This window comes from Pelmatolapia mariae, linkage group LG4, assembly GCF_036321145.2.
Source record: "Pelmatolapia mariae isolate MD_Pm_ZW linkage group LG4, Pm_UMD_F_2, whole genome shotgun sequence".
Classification (NCBI taxonomy): Eukaryota; Metazoa; Chordata; class Actinopteri; order Cichliformes; family Cichlidae; genus Pelmatolapia; species Pelmatolapia mariae.
The window spans coordinates 9,604,159-9,629,868 of record NC_086230.1 but is presented as its reverse complement, the minus strand read 5'-3'; the positions used below and the strand labels follow the sequence as shown (position 1 = coordinate 9,629,868).

General features: G+C 42.5%; 1 protein-coding gene across 1 annotated transcript; it reads right to left on the bottom strand.

Annotated features, from left to right (window-relative positions):
• Positions 1-5,732: 5,732 nt before the first annotated feature.
• Positions 5,733-22,502, bottom strand: evplb (envoplakin b). Its single transcript, XM_063470971.1, has 22 exons — positions 22,462-22,502; positions 19,124-19,223; positions 18,757-18,911; positions 18,457-18,580; positions 18,220-18,351; positions 18,098-18,139; positions 17,829-17,990; positions 17,603-17,710; positions 17,421-17,516; positions 17,234-17,344; positions 15,476-15,622; positions 15,229-15,383; positions 15,037-15,134; positions 14,736-14,908; positions 14,464-14,642; positions 13,598-13,736; positions 13,301-13,494; positions 13,062-13,212; positions 12,869-12,952; positions 12,617-12,757; positions 9,550-9,642; positions 5,733-9,395 (listed from the first exon to the last, which is right to left on the bottom strand). The coding sequence occupies exons 1-22, from the start codon at positions 22,500-22,502 to the stop codon at positions 5,895-5,897; spliced, it is 6,126 nt and encodes a 2,041-aa protein (XP_063327041.1). The 3' UTR covers positions 5,733-5,894.
• Between the last annotated feature and the right edge of the window lie 3,208 nt (positions 22,503-25,710).

Here is a 25,710-nt window from a genome sequence, read left to right as displayed (position 1 = left end):
TGCACTCCATGCTGTAGACAGTGTGCTGTGCAGGTGAAGCTGTAATCCATGACACAGTCACCGACTCAGGTGTAATCCCCTAACGTACCAGGACGAGCTGCTCCCACCCCTCTGAAGGACAAACCTGGTAGTGGTCACCTCATAAATGACCCAGAACTGTCACATCAACACTACCGCAGAGTGGAAGTCTGAATGTAAGCGCATTTATGGATATTTATTAAAAAGCTATGGGGAGAAAAATCATCACAGGTTTAAAATTGCTCTCTCTTGGATGTGAGAGACAAGCTGGATTCTATCTTTACACTTTGTACCTTAAAGATCGGGTACTTATTTAGACCCCCGTATTTCCTACATCATGAAGGCCAAACCTTAACCTCTGGTGATTTGATACTTCCCTGTAATGGTCCAAAAATGATGATTATGGTCCAAAAGTAAGGAATTTGAATCTGCACCTGTAGCCACTAAACACAGAGAGATTTAAACTCATCAGAAATGGAAAAAAATTTTTCAAACCATTAAAATATAATCCAACCATTTTCTTCCACTTACCCAGCTGCAGTCTGTCCGAGCTATCAGTGACCGAACACGGTTCAGTGGTATGTAAGTATGTGCATACAGTAGTTTTGTGAAGTATGAAGACATAATGACGCAAGACTCAGACTGTGAAAAATCACTCAGTGCCTCTCATCTGATCACCTTAGGATCAGCTGTTTTTTTGTTTGTTTTTAATAATAACATCAGTATATTGAATGAAGGTGCACAACATTTTTCTTTTATTCCAGCAGTTTTGAGCTCTGAGGGATACTTTGAACCAGCCAGTGAGGACACGGCACTGAAGTATTACAGGCATTGGCTGTTCTCCTGTAAAGTTTTAAAGTTACTAACAGGCATATGCCGCCTTATGCCCAAAGGAAATTGTGACAAACTGTGATGAGAGCATCCACCGACCCTGCCTTTAAGCTACCTTTACAAGTGTTACAAAAATGTTTCTACTGGAAAATTGTTTAGACTCAAGAAGGACTCATAACTAGAAAATGAGTATCATATCAAAATGTAAACAGGAGGCCTGCTATGACTTGTTTTGACCAGCCACTGGTAGCATTTGTCTTACTCTAAGTCACAGACATTAAACTGGTGCAGTTCTTCTATTAATCAAAACATGAGACGAAAATTAGAAAAAAAATTGCAAATAAATGTAAAACTGATTGGGGTGCAGTTATACACCCAATAGTCTCTCCATTAGGTACACCTGATCAGCTATGCGTTAATGCAAATATCTGATCAGCCAATCACATTGCAGCATTTCAGTGCATTTAGGCGTGTAGACATGGACGAGGTGACCTGCTGAAATTCAAACTGAGCATCTGAGTGAGAATGAACTGGGATTTAAGTAGCTTTGAAGGTGGCGTGGTTGTTGGTGCCAGGCAGGCTGGTCTGAGTGTTTCAGAAACTGCTCATCTGCTGGGATTTTCCCACACAGACATCTATAGGCTTTACAGAAAAAGGTCTGAAGAAGAGAAAACATCCAGTGAGCAGTAGTGTTCTGGCCGAAAGGCGATGGTAAGCCAACTCATCTCCTGATTTATTACAACCACAGAAGAGCATCTCTCAATGCACATTGAACATGGAGCTGCAGAAGAGCACACTGGGTGGTGCTTGTGCCAGCTAAACAGGAAACTAAGGCTACAATTAGTACAAGCTCACCAAATTGGACAATAGAAGAAGTTTTATTAGCTAGAGTCGGTTAAACGTTGCCTGATCTGATGAGTCTCGATTTCCTCTGTGACATTCAGATGGTGGGTGTTAGAATTTGGCATAAACATGGATCCATCCTACCTGGTATCAAGCTGATGCTGCTGGTGTAAAGGTGTGGGGGGATATTTTCTTGGTTAACCATGGGTCTCGTAGCACCAAATGAGCATCATTTAAACATCACACCTACTAGAGTATTGTTGCTGACCATGTTCATTCCTGTATGACCGTAGTGTACCCATCCTCTGATGTCCCCCTCAGATTCAACCCATCTACCTTGTTGAATCTGTGCCACAAAGAATTAAAGCAGTTCTGAAGGTAAAAGGCGGTCCAAGCAAAAGCCACCTACCTAATAAAGCAGCTGGTAAATGTATGTTTTTTGCCATGAAAGTTATGTCTCTCTCTTTTACTGTATAAAGATGCTCTCTTCAAATATGATTTTTTTTTCCAGGAAACTGAACTATTTCAATTTGTGACTCCTTTTAAAAATCTTGTTGTAGACTTTGGGAAGGATGATTGCATTGAAGATTTTTTCACATTCTTTCAGTTACATTTTTCTCTTCCAGCAGAAATCTGCAGAGTGAAGTTGGCTCGCAGCAATATTGGCTTATGGCTGATTCCAGCCAGCTGGCACCTTTGCACATTTTGCTCGATGGGAGCTTCTTCCTCCTGGCAGAAAGTTTTATTTTAGTCTTGTGATACTGAGGTCTTCATAAGGACATGCATGCTGTTTATTTAAGGATTTGTCAGTGTGTGGATGACTGTGATGAGAACTCATATACAGGGTGGGCCATTAATATGGATACACCGTAATAACATGGGAATGGTTGGTGATATTAAAGTCCTGTTTGTGGCACATTAGTATATGTGAGGGGGCAAACTCCTCAAGATGGGTGGTGACCATGGTGGCCATTTAGAAGTTGGCCATCTTGGATACAACTTTTGTTTTTTCAATAGGAAGAGGGCCATGTGACACATCAAACTTATTGGTAATGTCACAAGAAAAACAATGGTGTGCTTGGTTTCAACGTAACTTTATTCATTCATGAGTTATTTACAAGTTTGTCTTTGTTCACAGCCATTGACATGTCGAAGAGGTTAACACGTGAGGAGCAGATCGAAATTGTGTTGATATCTGGTGAACGCAGTAACCGGGTCATTGCAGCAGATTTCAATGCAAGACACCCTACGAGACCACCCATCTCCCATGCTACAGTTAGCAAACTGCTTGCTAAGTTTCGTGAAACTGGTTCAGTGTTGGATTTGCCAAAATGTGGACGCAAGAAAACTGTGACTAATGAAGAAACATCAGTGGCTGTCCTAGCTTCATTCAGCAAGAGCCCACAGCGTAGCACTCGCCGCATGTCACTGGAGAGTGGCATTAGTCGAACATCCCTTCGGTGGATATTAGCTACTCACAAATGGCACCCTTACAAACTCCAGCTACTGCAGCATCTCAGCGAGGATGACCCAGATCGGCGCACAGAATTTGCAGAATGGGCAAAACAAAAATTGGAACAGGACCCTCAGTTCACGCAGAAGATTTTGTTCAGTGATGAGGCAAACTTTTATGTGAATGGTGAAGTTAACAAACAAAACCACGGCTATTGGTCTGACACTAACCCACATTGGATGGATCCCTCCAAGACTGTTGGAACAACAAAAGTGATGGTTTGGTGTGGTATATGGGGTACAACGATAGTGGGTCCATTCTTCATCAATGGAAACCTCAAGGCCACTGGATATTTGAAATTGCTACATGATGATGTGTTTCCCTCTTTATGCAATGAAGCTGGCACGTTCCCTGAGTTTTTCCAGCAAGACGGTCACCACCACATTATGGGTGCCAGGTCCAAGCATTCCTAGATGAACATTTTCGTGGAAAGTGGATTGGTTGTCGTGGGCCAGTTGAATGGCCCCCAAGGTCTCCCGATCTGACCCCCTTAGACTTTTATCTTTGGGGTCATCTGAAGGCAATTGTCTATGGTGTGAAGATACGAGATGTGCAGCACCTGAAACTACGGATACTGGATGCCTGTGCTGGCATTTCTCCTGCGGTGTTGCTATCAGTGTGTGAAGAGTGGGAGAAGAGGGTTGCATTGACAATCCAACACAATGGGCAGCACATTGAACACATTTTATAAGTGGTCAGAAACTTGTAAATAACTCATGAAAGAATAAGGTTACGTTGAAACCAAGCACACCATTGTTTTTCTTGTGACATTACCAATAAGTTTGATGTGTCACATGGCCCTCTTCCTATTGAAAAAACAAAAGTTGCATCCAAGATGGCCGACTTCTAAATGGCCACCATGGTCACCACCCATCTTGAGGAGTTTGCCCCCTCACATATACTAATGTGCCACAAACAGGACTTTAATATCACCAACCATTCCCATTTTATTACGGTGTATCCATATAAATGGCCCACCCTGTAGTTTGCAGCTTTATATTTAAATGCTTTCAGTAATGATCAATTTCAAGTAGCAACAATAGACTGAAAATTTGCTGCCTATATTTATTTAAAGAGTGCAAATACTGGACGGGCTGCCTGAATGAGAGTGCTCCAAATAGTAGTTGATATGTTGTTGGCATGATTGCAGGGCAGGCATTTGTGAGGCTTTGCCGTCTTCATTCACAGAGTCCAAATCAATTCAGAGACCCATTGTCAATGTTTAACCGATAGCGCCATAGTCTAGAATTATAACTGCAATAATCAAGCAAAACAAAGAGGAGCTTCCAATTATCGCATACGTCACTCGGGCAATAATCGGTGAGTCCAAAGGGACCACTTTTGCTGCCACGCACTAGTGATGCTGCCATATTCTGCATCATTCAGCAGGCTTTTTAATGGACAGGCGGTTATTAGACACGCATTATGGGGTTAGACACAAAAACATCTGAAATCCACAATTTAACTCCAATTGTCACTTTGAAAAAATGAGAACTTACATCATCACGTGAGCCAACTACATTAAGTGAGATGACCCAACCCAATCAGGGAACATCCTTCATCCCCCCGGCTTTGGACACAGAGTGGGGCTACTGCAGTCTCCAGACAGGCTCATGTGCAATAATCCCACAAAGTCCTTACAGTCACCGGGTAATCTGGCAGGCAGACATCCCAGCATGGAGGCCACACATTCCCAACACCGTTTTCTGTCACCACCGCAGTGTTAGACCATAACCAATATCACAATTTAGGCCCATGCGTGAGACAAATCAGCTTCTGCACGCTCCTTTGCTCATCGGCCTGCAGACAAGAAGGCGTGCACGTCGCTGGGGCAGTCTGTTATTAGACGCATGCCTCAACGAGTTTGACCTTGTTAACCTTAACGCACTACAGTGCTCTTATGTGACTCATGTTTAATCTGTATCCTTAATCCACCATTTCCAAACATATGACTCGCTGGGGTTGGCAGCCTTGTACAACTATTTTCATGAGAGGGGTATTTGTAGTTGCAACACACGCGTCACTGTCTTATGAAGAACACTGTTTCTGGAAATGCGCGATCCCTCATATTAATGTTGAAAACCAGGAGTCCGCGGTCATCATGGACTGTATATAAAACATGGAGAAAGCTGCACAAACTAAAAAGTGAAGGCAGAAGAACTGGAAAAGTGGCTTGAACCTGCAATGTCCAGCAGGGGGCAGCAAATGCAGCTGCATAAAGTTGTACAGAAGTCTGCTTTATGACCTGAGTAAACACTTTCCAGATGAGTTTATAGGTTCTATTTCTACTTTCAGATCATACCGACTCAGTTCTGCAGCACTTTGATGTCCAGGTTACACCCAGGACTGGTCAAAAGCCTATCACAGGCTGCAGCTGGTTGTATTTTAAATAACAAGGCAGAAAAAAAATCAAAGTGAAGCATTTTAATAAGCCCCTATGCAGCACATACATAACAAAAAATAACTTTGTTTTCACAGCAGACCAACAATAGAACTGGAAAAAAAGAAACAGATAAAAGTGTGCAGCTCTACCAGACAGACTTTTTTCCAGTGTTTTCAAAACATATGAACACCTGTCTTTCTCTTTTTCTTTCCCCCCTAAATATGTTAATTAGACTTTTCATGCACCCTCTAGCACCAGAGTCTGTAGAAAATTAAATCTTTAGCTAAATCTAGACTTTAAAACTTCCTAGAAACGGAAGTTTGAGTATGATGGAGCATTGGCGACGTCAGTGGAGGTTGCAGGAAGGAGCAAGAGGCCTGTGCTGAAATCTTTTCTACACAGATCTATCGCCTGTTTGTATGATATCTTCCCTTTACTGATGGGGTCCACCAGCTCCTTTGTGTGGGAAGCCTCATCTTGCAGATCTTTTGCCGTTGTGCTGTCAATCAGCCTGGTGGCGAGAGCTTCCTTGATAGTGAGGCGGCCTGCTTTGGTGGGATCCACCAACCCGCCGGTCAAATACTGCGCCTCTAAGTACCTCCTGGCATTTTCTTGGGGAATGAACCCTTTCTGTGCTGCCTGTCCTACAGCGAGACGCTGTTTGGTCGCAGGATCCTCGACTCCGGTGAAGGCCTTCTGGGCATTCAGAAGCTTATACTTTTGGTTTGTGTCAATGAGGCCCTGTTCAGCTGCTTTGTGGACAGACAGCTTGTCCTTTTTGCCCAGATCAACTATTCCACCGGTGGCTGCTTGTGCCTCCAGCAGCTTTAGAGCAGTGTCGGCATCAATGAGACCGCGGGTGAGGGCACTTCTCACAGACATGCGGCTTTCGGTGGTGGTGTCAAAAATGCCCGAGATTGGGAAAAACTCATCACCTGGTAAAGCACTGAGGTTGGTCAGACTGCCGAGACTGCCGCTGTATTGAGTGTTCAGGTTAGTGTAGGAAGACCTCAGAGATGAAGACATGGAGCTCAAGGGAGAGGCTGAGATGGGTTTGGTAGGAGTGGTTGGGATTGTTTTGGTGGGAGATTTTGGCATTAATGGAGGAACGTAGGGCTTGCTTCTTTCGCCTGCAACGAGGAGAGCAAACTCAGAAATGGGCATTTTCCCTTCCTTGTAGCGGCTCACGTCACGTTGAGTCAAACGGCCCTCCCTCAGAGCATCCCTCACAGAGTACTGATTCCCACTTTTTCGATCGTGCAAAACGATTGTATCTCCACCTGGACCAGTTGAAGTGATTTCCTCCCAGTCACACTCCAGCTCTGACAGTTTGATGTACTGGTTTCGATCGATTAGTCCCTGTAAGTAGGCATCGTAGGGTGACAGATCTTTACCAGTTTCTGGATCCATGATGGTGATCTTGGTGGAAAGATTTGCCTCTCTGGTTTGAGTCTCAGAATGGTCCTCATGCTTTATTTTGTCCAGCATCTCGATGATGAGTTTGTCTTTCTCGTGTATTTTGTCCTTCTCTTTTAGGATCTCTTTTTCAAGTCGCTGTATTTCAGAGGACGTCTTAAGACTTCTCTGCCGTACCATCAGGTTCCTCTCACTCATCAACTTGGACTGTTGCTGGAAGGTGATGCTGATGCTCTGTCTTTGGGACTCTAAGGTTTTGAGCTGCTTCAGGAGATCTTCCTTATCTCTCTGCAGAGCATCTCTGATGGAAATGAGAGTGGTCTCCTCCTGAGAAGTCACAGACTTTGACGTCTGCAGATGGGTCATTTTGAGGTGCATGCTCTGAATGTTATCTTCTTGGTTCCGCCTGAGATTTCTCTCCTTTGTTACTAGCTCTCTGAGTTGTTCCCTTTCAGCTTCAACTGCTGGGTCTTTCTCCACACGGACAACTTCTCTGTAAACAACCTTCTCAATCGATTTTTCCTTTTGCAGAATTTCAAGCTTGAGCTTTATGTTTCGGATTTCTCTCTCTAAACGATTGATTTCATTGCCCTCTGTCTCCAAGTTGCCATGTATACTACCAATGAGTTTGTCCAGCTGAGGATCCTTCTCCACTTTCAAGACCTCCTCGACAATTATTTTTTCCTCAATGGGTGGTGGGGTATTCTCCAGTTCAAGAATACGAGCTTTGATCTGTCTCAGCTCTGACTCTACTTGGATCTTCTTCTGACGATCATCCAGCTGAGCCAGCATATTCTCTTTATCTTGAATCAGAGCTCTGAGTTGTCGGACTTCCAGTTCAATTTTTCTGCGGGTTTTCATTTCATCATCCAGTTTCTTGTTTAATTTCTCATGCTCCAGGATCTGCTTAGGGTCCTTCTGAAGGCGAACCACCTCCTGTGTTAGAATTTTCTCCTCTGGCTTCTGCCTTTCGAGGGTGATGTATTGGTTCTGAAGGTCAAAGAGACATTCCTCTAAAGATCGGCGCTGCTGAATCTCTTCTCTGAGGTTTCGTCGAAACCTGTCAGCTTCTTTCTCCAGAAGAGGATCATTCTCATATTTAATGACTTCTTTATTCACTAGCTGTGTCTCCACTTTAGTTTTTTCAGCTTTCAGCTCATCCCTTTCTTTACGCAGGTGGGTCAGAAGCTCTATGGTGGTGTCATAGTTGACTTGCAGACGGTTCATTTGGTTGCTCAGTCTTTGTAATTCCCTGATGACTTCTGGACTCTTTTCTTCTTTGATCACCTCTTGGGTCACCTCCTTGTACTCCACCTTGGGCTTCTGAGCCCGCAGTGTAACCAAAGTTTTCGTCACTGTGTCAGTTTCTTTTTCCATGTCCGTGCGGTTTTGGCTTGAATCCTGCAGCTCTTTTCTCAGACGTATCATCTCGACCTCTGTCTCGGGATCGACTCTGTAAATCTCGTTGATGATTTCCTTCACCTCCACCTTTGGCCTGAGATTCTCCAGTTCACTGTAACGTAACTGAAGGGTGGTCAGGTCTTTCATCAAGATAACGTTTTCATCCTTCTCTTCTTCCAAAGTCATCCGCAGCTTGTTTGACTCTTCAACCGTTTCCGGATCTTGTTGTACCTGGCTCACAACCTTGGTAATAACCTTGGGTTGGATGGTGGGGATGACCCTCTCCAGTGTGTTTATTTGGCTCCTTGTGCTAAAAATGTGATCATTGAGGGCCTTGCATCGGTACTCCTCCTCTGCAATATCACTCTGGAACAGAAGAACAGCTTTCAGCATTTCTGGATCTTTCTCAAGTCTCACCACTTCCTTTTTAACAACTTTCTCTATGATTTTTGGTTTCTGCTGAGCCAAAACAGTTATCTCTTTTTTCACTTGAACTGCCTCTGTGCTCCTCGTTTGGAGTTCCAGGCGCAACCTCTGTATCTCGTCTCGAAGCTTAGCTGCTTCTTTATCAAGCTGGGGGTCCTTCTCGTATTCGGTGAGGATCTTAGTCACTAGTTTAGGCTCGACTTTGCTCAGCTGCAGCTCCAGTTTGATAATCTTCTCATTGATGATTTCAATCTCTGTTTTGGTGCCTGACCTTTTCAGTGCTTCATCCTCGATCCGACTTTTCAGCGACTGCAGGTCCATCTCCAGTTTGGGATCGCGGTAATATTGCACCACCTCCTTCTCCTCCAACCTCTCCACTCCTCTCCTGTTCTTCAGAGACACAAACCTCTTGCGGTATGTATCCAGGTTGTTTTCAGCATGAAGACGCCTGTTGACCTCCTCTCTTAATTCCTTTTTCAGACTATCGCTTTGCTCCTGGTCTTTCATTTGGCTCTGGAGCTGCAGCTGCTGAGTGACAGCCACCTGACTGATTTTCTCTTCATTCTGCGCATAAATAAAAGGACACAAAGAAGGTCAGAGAAGGTGGGTGAGGTGAGGTGGTGAGTATTATTTAATGTAAAAAAACAGAAAACACAGCCACACAGTGAAATAACAACAACAATGCTGCTGGATTTATTTTGATTCCATGATATCCTACCATAGCCATGATGTTCTTTGTTGTACCCAACTGATTTAGTAGCTGGTTGTTCTCTGCAGACACCTCAGCGAAGCGGTTCAACAGATCTTTCTCCTGTAGTAAAAGAAGAAGATTCTTATTTCCATCTACAATAATTTAAAATTTGGTTATACAGAAATGGCAAGACCGCAACAGAGAAAAAAGCAGGGAACTGTGAATTATGACAGTAATTAAGTCAAATACAGCAAGACAAAAAGGTGGGTTGCAAAGCTGCTTGCAGAGTCACTTATTGACTCTGTTGAGCCAGTGGTGTGCTTGAACTAATGACTGACAAAGAAAAATATCTTTTTGTAAATGGACTGATTCTTATAGTAGTGAGATCTTTAACCAGGTCTTCCCATTAACACCTGACCTGTCCAGAGGTTCAGTCAATGAGCTCGTCACTAGCTTCAATGCTAAAATGTTAAATGTAATGGACACTATTGCTCCCATTAAGGTGAAGGTTATCTCTGGAAGGAAAAAGTCTCCATGGAGAAACTCCACACTGGTGAAAAATGAAAAAAGAGAGTGTAGGAAAGCTGAGCGCAGATGGAGAAAAACAAACCTCCAGGTTCATTATGACATCTATAAAGAGAAACTTCACAATTATAATGTACAACTGAGGAGTGCAAGGAGGTCCTACTTCTCTGACATCATCACCAAAAACAGTCATAACGCTCGGGTCTTATTTTCTACAGTTGACAGGCAAACAAACCCTCCTGTGTCAGTGGCAGCTGAACTTCATTCGACCATGGCCTGCAATGACTTTGCCAAATTCTTCACATAAAAAATCCAAAAGATTAGACAAGCAATTGGTACATCAACAGCAGATCCGGGATATGTACTGTGTCCACCGAAAAACTGTTTAAACACCATCAAACAGTTTCACCCTATTAACAGCAAAGACCTGGAGGACATCTTAGGCCAACTGAACTCCTCCTCTTGCTGTTTAGATGTCCTGCCAACAAGTTTTTTCAAAAAGGTCTCAAAGACTTTGGAGTCAGACCTGTTACAGATCGTAAACTTTTCTTTAACATCAGGTGTGTTTCCAGAATCACTAAAAACTGCTGTAATAAAACCTATACTGAAAAAGGACAATCTTGACAAGACACAAATGAATAACTACAGGCCGATCTCAAATCTCCCATTTTTAAGTAAGATCATTGAAAAAGCAGTTTCTCAACAGCTCAATTACTTCTTAACTGCTATGATGCCTTCCAGTCAGGTTTTAGACAGAACCACAGCACTGAAACCGCTCTGACCAAAGTGTTTAATGACATATGTCTGAATACAGACAGTGGAAAAATGTCAGTCTTAGTTTTACTGGATCTCAGTGCAGCATTTGATACTGTTGACCACAACATATTACTCAAACGACTGGAGAACTGGGCAGGTCTTTCAGGAACTGTACTAAACTGGTTCAAAACATACTTAGAAAACAGGAAATACTTTGTATCAATAGGTAACTTCACATCTGAGCAGACAAGTATCACATGTGGAGTTCCCCAAGGTTCCATCTTGGGACCCCTTCTGTTTAACATTTACATGGTCCCACTGGCACAGATTATAAAGAACAACAAAATAAACTATCATAGCTATGCAGATGACACACAAATATATATCACAATGTCACCAGGAGACCGAGGCCCTGTACAGGCTCTTGGTAAATGCATTGAGGAAATTAATGACTGGTTGTGCCACAATTTTCTCCAGCTAAACAAAAACAAAACTGAAGTAATAGTCTTTAACCAGGTCTTCCCATTAACACCCGACCTGTCCAGAGGTTCAGTCAATGAGCTCGTCACTAGCTTCAATGCTAAGCCAAAGAAAAACGATTACAGGTCACCAGAGAACTTCAATCTATACACCTAAAAACCACCAACCAGGCGAGAAATTTGGGTGTAGTGATGGATGCAGACCTAAACTTAGAAAAACACATTAAGACAATAACAAAATCAGCTTACTATCACCTCAAGAATATATCAAGGATAAAAGATCTGATGTCTCAACAGGACCTGGAAAAACTAGTCCATGCATTCATCTTTAGGAGGCTTGATTACTGTAACAGCATCTTTACAGGTCTACCTAAAAAATCAGTCAGACAACTACAGCTCATTCAGAACTCTGCTGCTCGAGTCCTCACTAAGACCAAAAAAGTGGACCACATCAGTCCAGCTCTGAGGTCTTTAAACTGGCTGCCTGTCCGTCAGAGGATAGACTTTAAAGTTCTGATACTGGTCTATAAAGCTGTGAATGGTTTAGGACCAAAATACATCAGTGACCTCCTGACCCAGTATGAACCTTCCAGATCTCTCAGGTCATCTGGATCCGGTTTTTTATCAGTTCCCAGAGTCAGAACCAAACACGGAGAAGCTGCATTCAGCTTTTATGCTCCTTATATCTGGAACAAACTCCCAGAAAGCCTCAGATCAGCTGAAACACTCAGTTTATTTAAATCCAGGTTGAAGACTCACCTGTTCTCAGCTGCTTTTGAATAAAGCACCAAATCCACACTTTTAAGCTTAAATTTCAAAACTTACATTTTAACTACTGATTTTATCTACTGTTCTGATTTTATCTACTGTTTTGAATTTATATACTGTTTTTTTTGTTTGTTTGTTTGCTTGTCTTAATCAATTTTAAATCATGCTTTTTATTTGTTTTTGTTTTTAATGTCTCTGTAAAGCACTTTGAATCACCTTGTTGTTGAATTGTGCTATATAAATAAACCTGCCTTGCCTTATATAGCGCTTTTCTACTCTCCCGGAGTACTCAAAGCGCTGTATATAACATGCCTCATTCATCCATTCACAACCACTTCTAAACACAAGTGCAAACTAAACTACATTCACACACAGTCATACTCCGATGAACGCATCAGAGGGCAACTTGGGGTTAGTATCTTGCCCAACGATATTTGGCATGCAGACTGGGGAAGCCAAGGATCGAACCACCAACCTTCCAATTAGTAGCTGATCTGCTCTACCACCTGAGCCACAGCCACTTTGTAGCTCCTTTATTGTCTTTGTGTAGCTGTGTGAAACCATACCGTTCTCTGTATCGCCTGAGCCAGAGTTGAAGTTTGACGTTTCAGTAAAACTGGTCCCTCGTCAACGTTTTCTTCACTCTCGTCAGCACCATCATCATCCGTCAGAATGGCACGGTAAGTGTTTGACTTGATCTCATAGTCCTGAAAAGAAATAGAAATACATTTAAACATTTAAGAATGGCATCATTTTGAGGTTATGCCTAATATACAGTAAATATTTCGCTAGGTTTAGGTCTTATTCTCAGAACTCACATTTAAGACATTTTGCAGATTGCGGGAAAGGTCCTTGACGCGGTTTAGATCACCTGACTTCTTCTTGATGTCCTCTACCACTCTCTAAAAAAATAACCAAAAGCAGACTTGAGCTATTTTATTTATAGACATCAGAGTCTTGTTAATGCATGTAAATAAAATGAAAATTACAAAACAAAATACTTCCACTCACCTTCTGAGAATTTTCCTTGCTTGTAATTTGTGCCACTCCGTCCATAGGTTTGATCTTATTATCTGGCAAGTTGACCAAGAAGAAGTCCAGCGACTGAACGGCACTCTGGAAATCCTGGTTTTTATTGACTGCTTGCTGCACAAGAGCAGACCTAAAGCAAAAACATGCACGTGAGTTACAACAACACCCATGTGCAATGGTTACAACAATGCCTGATTTTGTCTTTACTTTTCTCTCACCTCTCCTGAAGCTGGCTATTGACACTTGTGTAACGGTTTTTCAGGCTCTTCACCTGGTCCTCCTGGCGGCGGATGTCGGGACAATATTCATTGAGATTCTGCTGCAGAGAGTTGCACGCCTGCTCTGTCAGGTCCAATTCTTTGCCTAATTTCTTCAGCTCATCTTTCTTTGAGGCCACATCTTTACTCATTGCCTGTTTGACAACATAACGACAAAGAAAAGGCATGAGAAAAGACACATTTGCACGATTCCAGTTATCTATACTATTGTATAACTTTTAGATTTATTTACAACACCTGAAGCTTCTGGTTGCGACTCTGAAGAGAGTTTGGTTGGTCAAGAATGGTGCCGTCTTTAGCCAGTTCTTTCTCAAACCCAGAGACAACGCCCTCTACGTTCTTTATCTCTTTCTCTAAGTACATGGAAGCTGTTGCTCTGATGAAAGCAGAGAAGTAGCAAAGTTAAATAAAATAAAGAAAACGCCACAAGAACACGCACATAGATATGCTACTCTACTGTATCTGAACTGACACGTTGGTAAATGCTCAATTTAATGGTAAAATCTATTGAAACAAATGGCTATTTCTGTCCACCGTTTACCACAGCTGTCAATGCTGGGTGAGAGGTGTCCATCTTTATTTACTACAGAGGCTGTAAAACCTTTTGAAACAAGTCCAATACAGGTCATTCAGTAAGAGAAGTTCACTTCTGACTGTTGTCTCTTTCTTTATGTTTCTTTGGTGAAGGGGAAGCCTCCTCTGTCAATAAAACATATGCATATCCCTTTTATCTTGAGTCTAAAGGTCCAAGAACGGACTGAAATGTCCATCCACAACACGCGAACACCTTTGGTGTAATCCATATGTAGCCGGTCTCTAGCCACATATATAAAAACACGATCAGGTGGAAGGGAGATAATTGTATTCAATTATGGTGGGGGAACATGACGGTTTCCACAAACCTGCTTATTTTTAATGGCTTAATTATAAGTTTATGACGTATCATTTTTCATTCAAGACATAATTACACGCTAGTCTATGTATATTTATGAGTAAACTAGGCTTTTTTCTATTAAAAAACTTCCATTATAATGACTGCACTTTAAGGAAGATTTCATTCTAGAGTTGAGATTTTATTTAGAATTTCATTCTAATGTTCGTACTTTTTATTATAAAGGTCGATGAGAGCATTGATGTCATCAAACTTTTTGTTGGTGGCGCTGAGTTTAGGTGGCAGAGCAGAGGCGGTGGGACCCAGAGGTTTCTTAGCCAGAATAGGATCCACCTCTCTCTGGATGGCAGATTTCTCTGACTCTAGCTTCTTCACAGCGAGAGCAGATTTCTGGAGGGCAAAGGAACACGTTTAGATAGGACATAATTCAATTGCATTGTGACCTGCGTGGTGCCATTGAAGTATAATGCTCGTCATGTTTACCTCATGCTCTTGCAATCTGTTTGCCAAGTCCTGAGTTGGGTTACGGTTGTCTAGCGGGGTCCTAGCTCGCCTCAGGATCTCCTTTTCCAGCGCCTCCAGGGCTTTATTGATTTTGCCTAATTCACTGAGGAGCTCTGCAACTCTGGGATTCTCTGGAGCACTTTTAACAGCAACTGAGGAGAAAGGAAAACAGCTCTACAATGAAAAGATAGACTAGCCCAATCGTTTCAGAAAAGACTTCTGTCCTGGTCTGAAAGTCCGAGGAGATGAGAAGAAGTGAAGTGACTGTTTTTGTTCTCACCTGCCTTCTGAGGCTGAATCACCTCTACAGCGGGGCTCTTTAAGGAGGCTATGAGAGCAGATCTACGACGCTTTATATCAGCCAGCTGTCTGTCCAGACTGAACACACACATACACACAGTGCTGGTTTAAAATCAGCTTCAGGTTGAATTATAATCACCAATAAAGTATGCTGAAGGAGTCGTGATTATACCTATTCACTGTCTCCAAGGCCTCAGGATCGGGTGGTGGGATCATAAAACATGCTGCAGAGAGGGTTTTGGTTTTCCCACTGCTGTCCTGAAGCTTCCAGTTGTTATTATCGGAGCTGGACTTCAGGGTTAGCTTCTCACCACGTCGTACGGCACCCTAAAACAGATAGAGAAGGAAAGAGTAATCCCTAAATTTACTATCTCCAACATAAGGTGGCTGCCTGTAAATGACACCTGTTGACATCGTACCTCTTCATCAATCCAGTCACACAGGGATATTACAGTGGTCGGTTTGCTGAGCTGCATTCTGCGCAACTTCAGAGGCACGATGCTATCGCTAAGTTCCCTGAGGGCAGCCAGGCGCTGCTCATTCCTCTTCACTGCTGGTTCATCTCCCTGAAAGTGAATTTCAAAACAGTTTCAAAGCAGTTTCCATGTTTTCCCACTGTTCAAGTAGTTAGAGGTACAACTATAGTTCAGTGTGCAAACTGATTCCTTGAGTATATCCTTAAATGGGGACAATGGGTTTATTTTGCACCATAACACAACAAAGTCACCATTGTTTAGCAAGGAAATGAACACTTTAATGAGCAGAATTAAGTAAAAAGTCAATAAAGGCCGAAGTATAATGCCCTCACATGAGAATGCAGATTCTCAGGAGGTGAAATTTTGAACATGGGCTTAAACATAGTGTGTCTTTTGCCCCTCCCTGAACCTGGTTCTGCCTGAGGCTTCTTCCTGTTAAAAGTTCTTCCTCCCCACTGTCACCGAGTGCTTGCTCAAAGGGGCGCCAGTGTGATTGTTTGGGTTTCCTTCCAATATTGTAGGGTCTCTACATTACAGTATAAAGTGCCTTGAAGTGGCTGTTGTTGTTATTTGTCGCTATATAAATAAAACTGAGTTGAACTGAAGTTGAAGGAGCTTTTCTGAAATGAACTCGGCAAAGTTTTTCAGATAACTGCGGCGAACCTGCTTTCTGAAACAGAAGATGCAAATGATCAGCAAATACTGCAAGTCAACACACGAGCTGCAGTATGAAGCCAAACCAGAACCAAACAAGTTACTTCTTACAGACTGATTCCCTTGTTGTTAAAGACAAAACTGCTTTTGCTATTAATATGTGAGCCTCCAGCAGTGTGGCATTGTGGTGTCCTAGCTTGCTCTACTGCAGGAGTGGGCAACTCCATGCCTTGAGGGCCGGTGTCCTGCAGGTTTTTAGATGTGTCCTTGATCCAACACAGCTGATTCAAATGGCTAAATGACCTCCTCAATATGTCTTGTAATTCTCCAGAGGCCTGATAATGAACTAATCATTTGATTCAGGTGTGTTGACCCAGGGTGAGATTTAAAACCTGCAAGACACCGGCCCTCGAGGCCTGGAGTTGCTCACCCCTGCTCTACTGCCTTGCAGCAAGAAGATTCTGGATTAAATCCAGTCTGTGGATGTTACATGTTCACTCTGACTTCTTCTCACAGTCAAAAAAAAAAAAAAAAAAAAAAAAAAAAAAAAAAAAAAAAAAACACGCATGGGGTTAGGCTAACTGGTGGTTCTAAATGGACCAAAGGTGCGAATGGTTATCTGTACACAGTATTATTAGGCAGGAGACAGACATTTGAACTTTGTCACAAATCCCACACACTTAACAACTACAGTAGCACTGCTGTAATAACCATTTTAACATCCCTGAACTTGAACATTGGCCTAAAATCATTCCTCTCTACAGCAGTCTCAATTATCACAGCAGTTTGTTGTTGTTACAGTCCAGCCGAGTCTCCTAATTTCATGGGTATGGAAGTCTGTGCATTTAAAATTGTAACAGACTGAATTCCCAAACTGTTGTCTGGTTTGGTTTGGTGTTAATTTTTGGCAGAGTTTTCCATGTACCACATTTGACTAGTTGTCCCTCCCTCTTGTGTCAGCCATGAAAACATGGCTTTTCTATGCTTGTTAAGACTCCTAGAAGTTGCACAGAAATCGCAACATATTTTTAAAAAACTGTGTCTTACCTCGAGTGCCAACAGGATCTCGGGGTTGGTCTTGTTCTCCATGGACTTTGAGTCCAGAGTCGAGCTGAGTCTCTCCAGAGATTCTGACAACCTTTCTGCATCCAATTGGAACTGCATTGAACAGTCAGCTGTTAGCAGCAGGCTCTTAGTCAAGTGGAAACTTTTAATTTTCCTCACAGCTCTTTACCTTTTTGTAGTTGTCAATATTGTCCAGGTGTACTTCCTGTGCCAGACACAGGTTGAGAAAGGCTTGCCATTCAGCTTGTACCGTATCTCTGTGTGCCTGACAAAAACATCAACGATCAAATTTAAATAATGCTACAACCATACAGCCATACTAGGATGATTTATCACAGATGTAAAATGTACTTTTATGGTTGGGCTGCCGGGGTGTTTCATCTTAACGAGGTTATCTCCTTCCTCCTGCAGCTGGTTGACTTCTTGCTCGTGTGCTAACAGTCCGTTAGTTTTGAATTTCTGTGCGAAAATGAAACGTGCAAGTGCTCAATTCAAAGTTCCCTTTGCACCGATAAAATCACAAACAGAGACTTTAACTAATAATAATCACTCAGCATGCGTGATGCTGGATTCTCACCTCATACTCCATGCGGATGCTCGGCGGGTCAACCATGCGATCACTCCAGTCTCTCTGGAGGATCCTATCCTGCTGGCTCGACAGGTAGATCAGCTCCTTGCTGCAGCTTTGCATGTACTCGTATAAAGAAGCCAGGTGGTTGCGCCGTCGCTCGGAGCTCTCCTGCAGAACACGCAAGGTGCAAACAACATATGAACACCACACACAACACTCCTCAAGTTTAACTCCAAGCAGCACAAGTGGCAAATTTACTAATTAAATCGACTTACAAAAAGTTCAGCGTATTTCTCTTTGACGGCAGCGTACTGCTCCTGTGAACAAACAAGAAGCACGTTAATGATCCATCCTGCACGCAGGAACTGTACATACATGTGAAGCTTTGCTCTGCTACCTGTGAGAGGGTAGTGCTGGGCTTCAGCTGGTCTTGATAGGCCTTGATCTCCTGATGGCGAAGGTTATGAGCTGCTATCTGCCTCTCTACATCAGAAAGCTTAGGGCCGTATGCCTCCGCTCTCAGCTGTTTCTGTAAAACATAACAGAGAACCGTTCAAGATTCAAGCAGCTACTAAAAATCTCTGAAGGACTTTAAGGTTGCAAAGGTTGCAGAAATTTTGGTCGTTCAACTGACCAGCTTCTCATCAAACAGAGGACCCCAGCCAATCTTTTGGGTCAGGTCCACGTCTTGTACCGATTCGTACACTTCCCTGAAGGTAGCGCAGTCCTTGGCCCAGCGATCATGGAGATTTCCCACACTGAGAGACGAAATGTTTAAGTTAAGGTGGAGAGCAATGAAAGGGATTGTGGAAATGATTGTTTGTGACGAGTGTGCCTCCGTGGCATGTAACAGATCAAGTTCTGTCTGCTTGGCATGCACGCTAACGTTTGTGCATGTTTGAATTTTGGCCATGACACCTCTAAACACACTCACTCTTTCTCAATCTCGTTAGCCTGAGGGTGTTGAAGCTTCTTGGCTCCGCCCACGTCCATGAAAAGGTCCTTGAGCAGTCCCTCGGCCTGGGCCAGGTTGTCTGCATTCTCCTTCTTGTGGAGCAGTTGCTCGTTATTCCCCTTTCGCTCTTTGTCCTACACAGGAGAACCGCAAATGCAACAAAGTAGCGTTTCAACCATTTTTTTTTTTAAATCTCTAGATTTTTTGCTAAACTTCTTGAGGAAAGGAAGTGCCTCAGAGATTCATGTCATGTTTGCATTTTTAACACTTACGGCAGAATGATAAGTTAAGTAAAGGAAATGCTGGCATACAGTGCCTCCACCTATGATTCATCAGGACTTCTTACCACAGCCAACAGTTTCTCTACTTGCAGGATATTCTTCTCCACTTGGTCTGCATTCTTTTGCATGCGAGATATCAGCACAGCCAGTTCTTGGGCCTGACTCCTGGGTAGGAACAGAGACAGATGATGGTGAAAATGCTCCCAATTAATCACTATCCTTATCTCCTCTGATTGGGTGTTCCTCATAAATACAAGTGGGTGTGTCTGGAGACGAGTTCCTGCCCCAAGTGGAGGAGTTCAAGTATCTCGGGGTCTTGCTCGCGAGTGATGGGAGAAGGGAGCTGGAGATCGACAGATGGATTGGTGCTGCGGCCACAGTGATGCGGACACTGCACCGGTCCATTGTGGTGAAGAGAGAGCTGAGCGTAAAAGCGAAGCTCTCAATTTACCGGTCGATCTACGTCCCTACCCTCACCTATGGGCTGTGGGTAGTGACCAATAGAACGAGATCGCGGATACAAGCGGCGGAAATGGGCTTCCTCCGAAGGGTGGCTGGCCTCTCCCTTAGAGATGGGGTGAGAAGTTCAGCCATCCGGGAGGGGCTCAGAGTAGAGCCGCTGCTCCTCCACATCGAAAGGAGCCAGCTGAGGTGGTTCGGGCATCTGACAAGGATGCCTCCTGGGTGAGGTGTTCCGGGCATGTCCCACCGGGAGGAGGCCCCGGGGCAGACCCAGGACACGCTGGACAGATTATATCTCTCGACTGGCCTGGGAACACCTTGTGTTCCCCCAGACAAGCTAGAGGAGGTGGCTGGGGAGAGGGAGGTCTGGGCTTCTCTACTTAGGCTGCTGCCCCCGCGACCCAGCCCCGGATAAAGCGGAAGAAGATGGATGGATGGGTGGATGGATGGGTCTGGAGAGGATATCCCTTCTCTGTGGCATCATACAGAGCCAAGAGTTTAAAAAAAAAACCCTGCCACATATGCTGACTTTACTTTAGTCATTTTAACATGAGCATCCATTATTTTAAATCTGTGACAGAAAATAATGAAAAGCATAAAAGTCCACTTTAAATATTGCCAGATGAACATGAAGAAAAAGAACATCCTAATTGTGAAAGTGCTTAAAGTTACATGATGGTGTTATTTACCTTTCACTGCTGCTACTAAAACATACTAAAGAAATCTGTTCAGTTGTGAACATAAAAACCAGCTCGGTGGCTCTTCGTGTTTCTTCACTTTAATGTCACTCATCAAACAATATCCACGCAGCTCTTTGTTCTCATTAAATGTGTTTTTTCTGTCATTCCTTCTTGGCTGTAGTATGAAAGACAACTATGTATCCTGACACACCCCAGATGAGGGGACGCACATTGCAGGGTAGAGGGGAGTGTCCCCCTGTCGCCTCCCTTTAGCAGTCAGGAATGCTGTCTGTGACGAGCTCAGACATTCCTGCTGCACCTTTAATCATATGAATGGTGCCATTGATTGACATTTGTAGTCAGACATGATGGCTTCCAAAGGAGCACTGATGCAGGAGGTTAAGATCTAGGAGGGTGTTGTTTTCATTCCTTGCAGGGTAAAAAGGGTTTGGATTAATTTACTCTGTCACATGTCTTTAATCTATATTTAATTCATATAGTAAAAAGAAGAGCAATTTCAAGAGCAATTGATTTTGCTTGGCCATTGCTTGACAGCCCTGCCATAGCTGCTCGCTTTATATTAAAAAGCGATTCATATTTCATGGTTTCTTTTGATTATTTTATTATATTTGAAATGAGTACTAGTAAGAATGTATCCCTTTTTGTTTTTACATTGCCAGCTCTTTATCAAATAGGGAATGTAGTTCTTTTATTGGTCCATGATTAAAATAAATAAATAAACTGCAGTCCTGTTTAAAACAGCCACAGCTTAATTAACAGTTGTCTTAACTAAAATTACATAAATTTATACAATAAGTAATAACAATTCAACGATTTCATATAAAATAGTATTTTAAAATGTCAATTTTTTTGGACTATAAACTAAACTATAAATGTGTGCGTGTGTGTGTGTGTCTGTGTGTAATTAAATTACACACACATTTTCATTTCACAATTTGTAATTCTGACGTACTTTTGGGGAAAAACAGGATATAAATAGAATACTTCCTCGAGCACTGATTTCTCCTTTACCCAAACTGATTTTTACTACAAACATCTAACATGCGGGTCACGTGTTTCATTTCTGAGAACCTCAGAAGAAATACGCAGCGCTGCTGGAGCTCGTGACCCCCATGAATTGCGAATGTTCAGCTCTGTGCATCAGAAATGATGTGAATGCCCACAACACAATTCAATTCAGTTTTATTTATATAGTGCCAAATCAAATCATCAGTCACCTCTACAAGGTAAAGACCCTAAAATAGCACAGACAAAACCCAGATAATCAGACGACCCCCTTGATGACCAGGAACTTGGCGACAGTGGGAAGGAAAAACTCCCTTTTAACAGGAAGAAACCTCCAGCATGACCATGGTTAGGGGAGGAAGACAGGACAGAAGACGATGAAAATCCACAGTGGTGTATAAACACAGTGCATCATGTAAAGCCCCCACCACCCTGAGCCTGTCGCAGGCACGCAGGCGGAATAAACATTCACTTCCATTCAGGTACAAGTGTCACTGCGCTGATTAAGAAAGCAGCAGCAGCAGGAAAACCCTGCCCTGCCGCTCCTTCATGCCTTCTTTACAGTCACACTTTCAAGTCTTTGGTTTCAGGTCACGCCCCACTGTAACAGTATGTGTGTGTTTGCCTGTGTCCCCTCACACCAGGATGAGATAAAACCCCTGCTTAATCGCTTCAAGAGTCCACACATTTAACATCGTCAGGAGTCAACTCACTTTTCCCCCTCGAACAACTGCAAAGCAAGTACTGCAAGCTGCACACTATACACGCTGTCGGATGAAATGACAGGGACGTTGTTGACATATCGGCTGAGTGAGTCAGAACGTCAGCCTATTGAGTGGCACCAGAAATGGATTAAGTGAGTCAGTGAACTCTGGTGATACACCCCTTGGTCAAAGAAACAATTAAAAATGCGTGTGGTTAAGTGAAGGAGTTGGGCAAGGTGACAAACAAACTGACTTTAAAGTTAGTGACATGGAGACAAGAATGAATGAGACAGAAAGTCTGTTTGCAGGTAAAAACACAGGCTGTACTTTAACACTCAGTGTTGCTTTCCCATGAGCTGCGGTGTTATTGTCGGGGGAAAGTGAAACAGCCTGTGCAAACATAAATGGGATCGTGGCACACAAAAAAATAAAAAGGATTAACAAACACCGTCAGGCATTTAAAAGAGAGAAACCAAGACAATACAGTAACACACACACACAGAGGGAGAGAGAGAGTAAATCCCAACTCACTTGTTTAACTTCACGGAGCTGGGATCCTGTTTCTTCGACATCTCGGGACGTCGCTTGTGTGTATAATCTGAGTCCAAGTGTATTTCTTCCTACTGCTCTCTTCTTCCTCTCGCTCCCTTCTTGCCTCCCGTGGCGTCTCCCTCTCAGTTAAGGGAGCGTTCACCTGTCTCAGCTCCTCCCCGGGCCAGCAGGTGTGTCGCCAGGAAAAGCAGAGAGAGCGGCAGACCGGGCGGACCTGTTCCACTTTCCCGCAACCTCACATTCTAGGAGAATAATTGTGCTTACCCTTGTAATTTTGTGTGCTTGTGCTTTCTCAGAAGTGTGAGTGTGCTTTTTCTTTTTTTCTCTCTTTTTTAATCCCTTTGCAGGAAACACGAGAGGAAGTCTGACGGGACATCATTTTGCTCCTGAGGTTACATCAAAATCATTGATTAGCTCATATGTGATATACAGTCAGCTGAATGGGATTTGTTTTCCTTTTTTTTTTTTGGTTATTTTAAAGAATTTCATCATAGTAACGGGCTCTAAAGTTGCTTCTCACACGGGATATTACAAAGCACTCGTAGTCCCCTCAGAGATGATCAGAGAGGAATGTAGAAAAACTAGCCACTTGACTGGATATCAGGCTCATCTTTAGGACTTACTCTCTTTGTTTAGATGTGACAATCAAAGGTCTAACCTAGATTTTCACTGTGCTACGTTTCAGTATTTGTTATCTGAGAAGTATGAATAAAAACAGAAAAGAGCAGAGTATGAAATCTAAATTATATACTCGGTTTCATTAAATGTTGGGTGGTACTCTAAATAGTTAACCTTTCACCTTTCAGACAGCGTGGGTGAGCATATAAATTTCTATATCGTCTGTGCTTACACACGCACACACACACCCTGTGGAATCACCGGACAGGAGTCAAGGTCTAATGTGAGGAATGCAAAGTTCACCTGCTGCCAAAAGCGGTAAATAAAGAAAAGAAAAGAGCTGATAACAAAGATAAACTGCAGGGCTGCAGAGCATGCATTGTATCTTGAGTGTGTGTGTGTGTAAGTATGCAGCATGCTTAGTAATTAACGTGGGTGATTGGAGTTAGATGCACCTCTGCTCGTGGAGTCAAACAATATGAGTTTGTAAGAAATTAGTTCAGCACGCCGCTCCGTCTCATGCTTGCTGTAGGTGTGTCTGATGCACACCCAGAGCAGCAGTTAATCAGGAAACCAACTGCTACATACCTGCGCAGGAGGACAGGGAGGGATTGAGTAGAAGCCAGAAAAAGGTAAAAGGAAGTGAAATCAAACAGAGGTGGTCGGACATGAAAAGCAGCTCAGGTCCGGGGTCATGGACGTGACACTTTGACCCATGCAGCACTTTGAATCTGCAAGATCAACAGTGACAGCATGAAATGTTTTTCCCACAGTAATGAACCGGCAGACGGTTACTGCCTGAGCCTGCAGCCATACCAAGTTTTAGTTTTGGTTGAGGTTTCGACCTAATAACAACCTCACAGCCTAACACCCTAAATCACCCTGTTCTGCAACCAAACATCTGACATGTACTAACTACCTGATGAAGTCACAGGAACATTAAAGAGCTTGAAGAGCCAGATTTACATCCTTGTACAGAACAAAAACAGAGTTAACACCGAGGGAATACTCGGCAGCTTCAATGCATTCTGAGGTTGCTCCAGATTTCACCACATAGTCTATGGGGCAAGGTCACAGCTAAAGAAGTGGTCTCGGGTTCCCCCTTCCCCCAAGTGGGCTGCTTTCCCCTTTTTAGGCAAACTGCTGTTTTCATCCTCAGTGTACCAAAGCCCTGAGTGGTTAACACTAGGAGGCACATTTAGAAATGAACTAAAATTAGAAATGCAGAAAAAAGCACACAAAATACAACAGAAATGTTTTTGGGTACACAATATCATGACGGAACAGCTTCCGAAGAGACAGAAACCAAAACATGTGAAGGATCGCACTGAGACAGGAGTCATATGATGCAGGAAACTGAATGTTAGCTTGTCACTTCCGCAGCTGTTCTGTCATGTCCATCTCCATTGTGTTTTGTGATATTTTATATATATATATATATATATATATATATATATATATATATATATATATATATATATATATATATATATATATATATATATATATATATATATAATATATATATATATATTTTTTTTTAACTTTTGCTCCATTTTCTTCCATATCAGTCGTGTTTCATGTGCATTTCTTTTTACTGGTCTTTGCTTAAGTTGCCTCACTGGGTCACCATATCAATGCATAATTGTAAATGTAACTATATGATTTAAAATAATATAATAAAATGAATTTGAATTTCATTATAGAAGCGTACACCTCACAGTGGTTTGCTCCACTTCCTGACGTTCAGGGAAACACATTAGCACCATTAACTTGCCTTTTAAACCTTGTGCTTTAATGTTACAGGGCAGCTAAGTTTCATAATGGATATTTTTATTGTTATGTAACTTTTTTTTTTTAACTCTAATGGGCAATAAATAATTGTCATTTAACAAACTTTTAAATGACCTGATTTAAAATATGGCTGACTGCTTTCTACTCTTTGTTTATAATTAATTAGATGAAATTAATTTGAGAAATGCCTTTGTTACTACAGTTGAAGTATATATGAATGTGAATACATGTTGCTAGAAGACACGCTCTGCCGAATCCTGGTCCCCTTGTGCCATCCAGCTTTAAGATGACAGTGTTAGGGTGGGAATGTCAATGACTGTCTGACTTGTGGTGGACTAGCAACCTGTCCAGGGTGTACCCCACCCACACTTAATTACAACTAGGATAGCCCTGACTTGGATAAGCATTAAGAAGATGTTTCAGAAGAGAGGATGTTATAGTAAACTAAGAGGAAATCTAATTCATTTCAAATAAAATAAAAATTCATTCAAAACTATAACAGCTCTGCTTTGAAGCAGCAGGGTTAATGATGAACTTTTATCAGTGTAAGTGTTTTGCCATGAACTGTTTCTAGAAAAAAAAAAAAAGTCCAGAATTTATTAAGAATCACACAAGCAATGAGTAAGACCAGGGCAGTGAGGTCATAGGCACATTTTAAGCTTCCTCAAAGGCAGCAATGGTGTTATCCACCTCTGTCCTTAAACCCAGCCCATCTGTTTAAATGACACATTATGCAATTCGTGAAAGATAAGCTTGTTCTCCCAATCAAACGTACCTGCCGTAAATTGATTTCACAATGTAAAAAAGGTTGTAGTC

What these genes read in the sequence shown, in the direction of transcription:
- evplb (XM_063470971.1), bottom strand. Translation starts at nt 22,502, where the DNA reads ATGTCGAAGAAACAGGATCCCAGCTCCGTGAAGTTAAACAA. An exon ending in GCTAACGAGATTGAGAAAGA is followed by an intron (nt 18,581 to 18,756) that starts GTGAGTGTGTTT and finishes TTCGTCTCTCAG; the next exon opens with TGTGGGAAATCTCCATGATC. An exon ending in AGAAATACGCTGAACTTTTT is followed by an intron (nt 17,991 to 18,097) that starts GTAAGTCGATTT and finishes CGTGTTCTGCAG; the next exon opens with GAGAGCTCCGAGCGACGGCG.